Raw genomic sequence first — 6,000 nt, 5'->3', positions numbered from 1 at the left:
TTATAGTAGGCCCTTTCCATTTTTGCAGGGACCATATCCAACGTGGGCAAGTCTTCAGGATGGAGATTGTTTTCACTCAAGCTGTTCAGGGGAAAAGATTCAAATCCTCATTGACAACAGCTGTCCAAGCAAAATCTCTGTAGTTCCCAGGTGGATGTTGATCACTGGCTGGGCCGACATGATATCTTAACCTATAGATTCAACAGGGAGGTCTGGTCTGGCTGGGGTGACAGCTGGCAGAAGGGATTTACATAGGGTATTATTAATACCCTAGGTAAATGGAGAAACACAAGCTAATCCTGGAGTCATAATCCTCTTCCTCCCCTAGCTGGAGCCAGGCATGTCAGTCACACAGCAAGGACCCAGTTGCTAGTACAGGGAGCTTCCTCGTCTGGACCTGCAGAGGAGGGCCTGATCATGGGTGAAGTGCAAAATGTAAGTAGATTCTTCTGACCCAGCAGCAAATAGCTTGAGATGGCAAGCTATATTTACAGTGTAGCTAGTCAGCCACTGGAGCTTGCTGCCAACCTGCTCCCTAGAAGTAATTCCTGTCCTCCAGTTTCAGGGAAAAGACCTGTCAGCATTACAGAGTAATCTGTAATAGACAATCATAAGCAACAGAAGGGATTCCTAGGACTAGTGGAGCGAGCTGGTAGAATTGTTTCCATGTGAAAAAAAAGCAGGAAAAGATACTGAGATCAGAGCAACATAGTCACAAAAGTAGAGCTAAAATTGTATATGTTTTGCTAGGGCCCTGGAGCTCACGGTCAACTCTGAAGTCTTGAGGAACCAAATGACAGGTCAGAAGAAGGTTCTAAAAGTCTAGCTTGGATGGGGGTATACCCCCCCCATCCCCGCAGCAGACACAGGAGCACTCCGTTGTGCTTCCATAGAATGCTGTGCCCTGTCACTTTTTTCTTGACCTCATGAATAAAGGGCCCTGTCCATGAACCCTTTTTTCACACCACAGGGGCTTCTGTCAGTCATCCAAAAGCTTAAAGGTTGTGAAGAGCAAGACTTGCGGATTGTACTGCTGGGGCTGGACAATGCTGGCAAGACCACTCTGCTGAAGTGTTTGGCATCAGAAGAGGTAGACACCATCACCCCCACACAGGTAAGCACCACAGCAGAGAGAATAAGTGTTGAGGGGTTGTGTTGGGGCGTTCAGCTGTTGGGTAACCAATTGCGCAGAGACTTAAAGAAGCTGGTTGGCAAGCAAGATTCTAACCAATACCCTTGCTACAGCTGTTACAACTACTTTTACCTCAAACATGTAGAACTGAAACATTCTAAGGACATGCCAGCAACAATACCTTAGCCATTATATGCCAAGCCAATCAGTCCCCCTCCCTATAATGTAGCGGCTCTTAGCTTTAATTGTGATAGACCTGTAGCTCAGCCATTAGGACAGGAGAGTGGGAAAGACTGAATTTACTTTTGAAATTAATATACTTTATTAAAAGATTTATTAAAATATTTCTCATGTGAATTTTTAAGTATCTTTAGAGCCCAATCGCACATTGTATGCAAACTCCCTACAAGTTGTAATGAAGAAAAGTGTGGTGGGGTGTTGGTGTGTGTTGCAAGCACCACACGATTCCCTCGCACCTTCTCTGCTATGTTTCCTCCTGAATCTACTTTGGCAACAGCCACCAAAAAATACGCACAATAGCTTGTAATGAATATTTTTTCCTCAGTGTTCAAATGCTCAGACTACACATGATATACACGCATTTCTGAGGATGACTGGGAACAAAGAAGCAGCAGGGTTATGACTGGAAGACAGGACCTGAAATGATCTCAGAATTACTGCTGACCTCCAGACTACAGAGATCAGTTCACCTGGAAGAAATGCCAGCTTGGCATCTCATCCCTGCTGAACTTCCTGGCTAAACTCTGTCCCTCCAAATACTACCGTCAAATGTCCAGGAATTTCATAAACTGGAATTGGCACAGGCTGCTCTAAGCCACAGAGCTAAGACCTTCAAACATACTTCTTCACTTCTGAATGCCTCCACCAAAAGTAGTGTTTCCAGCTTTAGCAGGCCATCATTATATTTGTTTATATTTAATGTCATTTGAGTCTTAGACATTTTGTCCCCTTACTGTACGATACTATGGTCACACACAGTAATTGTCATGTTTTCCTGTACCATCTTTCCCCTATTCATCTTCACAGGGGTTCAACATCAAGAGTGTTCACTCTCATGGTTTCAAGCTTAGTGTTTGGGACATAGGGGGGCAGAGGGCCATCCGGGCCTATTGGAAGAAGTATCTGGTCAGCACGGACATATTGGTGAGCATGGCAACCATTCCCCTACCCCAACTACCTCAGTAGTACATGAAGAAGCCGTGAAATCTAGGATAAGGTCAATCCCCAGCAAATAAAGCAATTTAAGCTAATGTGCTTAATGTTGCTGTCTCTGGGATAGCATTATAGTAAGTAAGTAAGTAAAAGTATAGAACAATCAACCATCAGTTATTTAATTATTACTGTTTTTGCTACTATTCTACTTAGATTCTCTCAATCTCTTTCTCTCTCTGACAAAAAAGAGCCATCTTAAGTGAGCCCTGTATAAGATTTAATCTCTAGTAGTATTAGCTGTTTATGGATAGAAGTTGATGAAAAGGACCTGGGACCAATAAAGAGTTATGGTAGGCAGTAGGTGACTCTCTTTTTTCTGATTGCAGATCTATGTTATTGACAGTGCTGACCAGAAACGCTTTGAAGAGACTGGGCAGGTAGGATAGGCAGACTGCTTCATCCAGTCTCATAACTCCATCCTACAGCAGGACCTTCTACAGGATTTCCCCCCACCGGTTAGACTGTACAGAACTGTACAACCAGGGTAATAAACTGAAAATACTGAGGGTAAAAATACCATCTAGAGTTACCCAATCTAATAGCAGAAATAAGTTTTCAGAGTTCTTGGTTGGTGCTTTAATCTCACACTTCTTTTACTCTGCTCTCATAGAGAAACTATGAGATGGGACCTTCCAGAGAGAGGGGGCAGCCACTGAAAGTGCCCTTGCCCTGGTGGTTGACAGGCAGGCAATCTGCAGACCGGGCACCTGTGGAAGGTCCTGCTATGATGATCTAAGGAGATGAGGGGGGTCATTCTGGAAGAGGCAGTCACACAGGGAAGGTGGTCCCATACCGTTTAGGGCTTACAGATCAAAATCAGCACTTTAAGCTGACACTGGGAATTGATTGGAAGCCAGTGCAGGTGCTGAAGTATTGATGTTCTATGAACAGAATAGGGTGACCCAATCAATAATCTAGCAGCCACATTCTAGACCACCTGAAGATTCCAAAGCATCTTCAAAGGCAGCTTTGCACAGAATGTGTCACACTAATAACATGACAGGGTAGGAGCTTTTGTGAAACACTGCTCACTTTCTCACATATCAAATGGTGACTCATGAAAGCTCCTACCCTGCCACAAATTTAGTCTTGAAAGTGCTACTTTTTTCTGCTGTTACAGACAGACAAACATGGCTACTCTTCTTTAATAACATGAACATTTTTGTCATTTGTTGCCTGCCTATTTTGTTACTGTTGGTTTTCTTACCATCTTATGTTTATTTTAATTGTTTGATTGTTTAAATTTATGCTACTTTTATCTGATGCTACTGGTGTGCATCTTACCTTAGGTTGCAGGAAGTTCTCCAGCCTAAGAAGTCTGCTTCCACCTTGAGTAGCTCTTCCATTGAAGGAAGAACAACTCAAGTTGGCAGAAGCACTGGAGGAGGGGTTCAAACTTTGTTTGGTGGAATGGTAGGATACATGCCATTGTTATCTTGAATTGGGAATCATCTGGAAAAACATTGTGTGTGTGTTTGTTTACCAGGAACTGTCAGAATTAGTGGAAGAGGACAATCTCATTGGTGTCCCTTTGCTGGTATTTGCTAACAAGCAGGATCTGGCAACAGCATCCCTTGCAGCAGACATTGCTGAAGGACTGCGCCTGCACACCTATCGAGACCGGCCATGGCAAATCCAAGCATGTTCAGCCATATCTGGTGAAGGAGTCCAGGTACAACATTTTCTGCGTATATATACATAAAGGAGTTGTCAAAGGACTCTATAATGTTTTTAGAGCTGGCAATAGTTTTATTTTATTTTTTTTAAATGATTGTGTATGTGTGTACACATCTGGAAATCATATCAACCTCTGTTGACTGACCCCCTATTGGGGGCCTGGAGGATATTCAGAGAGGTGGCTGAATACAGCCTGCCCCTGTTCTCTTGACTGGGTATTTCAAGGAAGTCCCATCCAAATACTAACCACAGTTGACCTTGCTTAGCTTCCAAGATCTGAGATCAGGCTTGCCTGGGCTATCCAGGTCAGGTGATCTGGCAACGGTTTTAGAGCAGGAAATGTTCAGTGCTGGAATCAGGGCCCAGTAATAGCTATTGCTCACTTTTATCTTTCTAGGATGGAATGAACTGGATGTGTAGCCAGATCTCAAGTCAGAAGAAATTATAGCTCTGAGTACAGGATCCATAGGCCACAGGCTCAGTCCCAAAGGTGCAAAAGATTCACTGCAGATGTACCATCCAGATCTGAGCCAAGATTCCAGGGTAAGAAAAGAACTTGCCTTTACCATATCTAAATACTCAGTGCAGTGCAGCATCTCTATTCCAACTACATTCTCCAGTTAAATTCCACAAAACAGTTCCTGTTTTCTGAAATGGCTGACCCCACCAGCAAAGAACCATCTTGTTTGTCATGGTTAATGCATCAAAGAGACTGCATATTTTACATGGACATAAGGGTCTGTTTGAGACACTTAAGTACTGGACAGTCTATGGGATGGCTCTGAGAAACCAGATCTCCAAGAGGTATGCCCAACCTGGGAAGAAAAACTGGAATTAATTTTGAGAGCCATCTAGAAAGTGTGATTGTAACCAAATTCATACATGAAGCAATGAAAATACCAGTGTAAACAAGAAGCATAAAAAGAATATTGTCATTGGACATACATTGAATGTTGACTTTGCAAGCACCCTGATAGTGTCAGCTCCTGGACATAACTTGGGTGTTCATTCCTTTGCTGGAGCCAGCAATCACAGTATTGGACTGGAAAGACCTAGAATCAAATCAGCACTCTCTATGAAATCCAGTGGGTGACCCTGGCCCATTCTACCTAACCTACCTCACACAGTTCTTGTCAAGATAAAGTGGGAAGAGGACCATGTATGCATAAAAAAGTGGGAGGGATCTATGAACAATATCCTAAGCTCCTTAGAGGAAGGGCAAAATTAAAATGAAATAAATGAATAAATCTGCTTTACATAACATTTGCAGTGCCACAAGAGTCACGGGACTTTAAACTGAAATTTAAAACTCATGGCCTTTGCAATTTGCATTTACACTCTCTTTTTCATTTACCAACTATAAATTAACCTAGTGATACTAAGAAGTCTCTAAGGCTAAACAGTTGTATGATTTCTTCTGATATCCAAACTTAGCCAGAAAAACAAATAGAAAACAAACTGACAAGCAAAAACCAATACTCCATAGTATGCTTAATCCTTTCTGTCATGTGACTGACTGCTGCAGGAACCTCTAGGGGAGTAAATACATTCTTTTTTTGCATGCCTGGAAGCTTGCAAGATTACCTTGGGCCAATCACACACTCTCAGCCTAACCTCACAGGGATGTTATGAAGATAAAATGGAGAACAGCACAAGCCTCTTTGGGTTCCCATTTGGGAGAAAGATGGGGTATAGATGGAGTAAATAAAGATAGCAAATTACATGACCTGCTGAGCTCCATGAACCTACAGGATAGGAACCCCTGGAATGTTGTCCATTTAGGCCTCCTTTCTCAAAAGCATGCCCTTGCTGACCAAGGATCTCCTACTAGGGCTGGTCCTGAAATATAGCAGAGGAAGATTTTTTTTCCTCCAATACAATGGGCTGTAGTCTCCAGACTGGTATCCATTTTTGAGCTATTACTAGTGGATCAAAACTTTGGTTTGATAGGTTGTCCT

The 6,000-nt window shown here is 42.8% G+C and overlaps 1 protein-coding gene across 1 annotated transcript; it reads left to right on the top strand.

Annotated features, from left to right (window-relative positions):
- Positions 1-394: 394 nt before the first annotated feature.
- On the top strand, positions 395-4,980 carry LOC132571506 (ADP-ribosylation factor-like protein 3). Its single transcript, XM_060238306.1, has 6 exons — positions 395-435; positions 971-1,114; positions 2,180-2,296; positions 2,692-2,742; positions 3,852-4,037; positions 4,440-4,980. Exons 1-6 carry the CDS (start codon positions 418-420, stop codon positions 4,488-4,490), a joined length of 567 nt encoding a protein of 188 aa, XP_060094289.1. The 5' UTR covers positions 395-417; the 3' UTR covers positions 4,491-4,980.
- The last annotated feature ends 1,020 nt before the right edge of the window (positions 4,981-6,000 follow it).

Source organism: Heteronotia binoei, chromosome 5, assembly GCF_032191835.1.
Source record: "Heteronotia binoei isolate CCM8104 ecotype False Entrance Well chromosome 5, APGP_CSIRO_Hbin_v1, whole genome shotgun sequence".
Lineage (NCBI taxonomy): Eukaryota > Metazoa > Chordata > Lepidosauria > Squamata > Gekkonidae > Heteronotia > Heteronotia binoei.
The sequence above is the reverse complement of the archived record's forward strand: the minus strand, read 5'-3'. Positions and strand labels throughout refer to the sequence as shown.

Excerpts from the sequence above, each read along its gene's own strand:
- LOC132571506 (XM_060238306.1), top strand. Across the intron at positions 2,743-3,851 it reads GCTTTGAAGAGACTGGGCAG|GAACTGTCAGAATTAGTGGA; the intron begins GTAGGATAGGCA and ends TTTGTTTACCAG. Across the intron at positions 4,038-4,439 it reads TATCTGGTGAAGGAGTCCAG|GATGGAATGAACTGGATGTG; the intron begins GTACAACATTTT and ends TTATCTTTCTAG.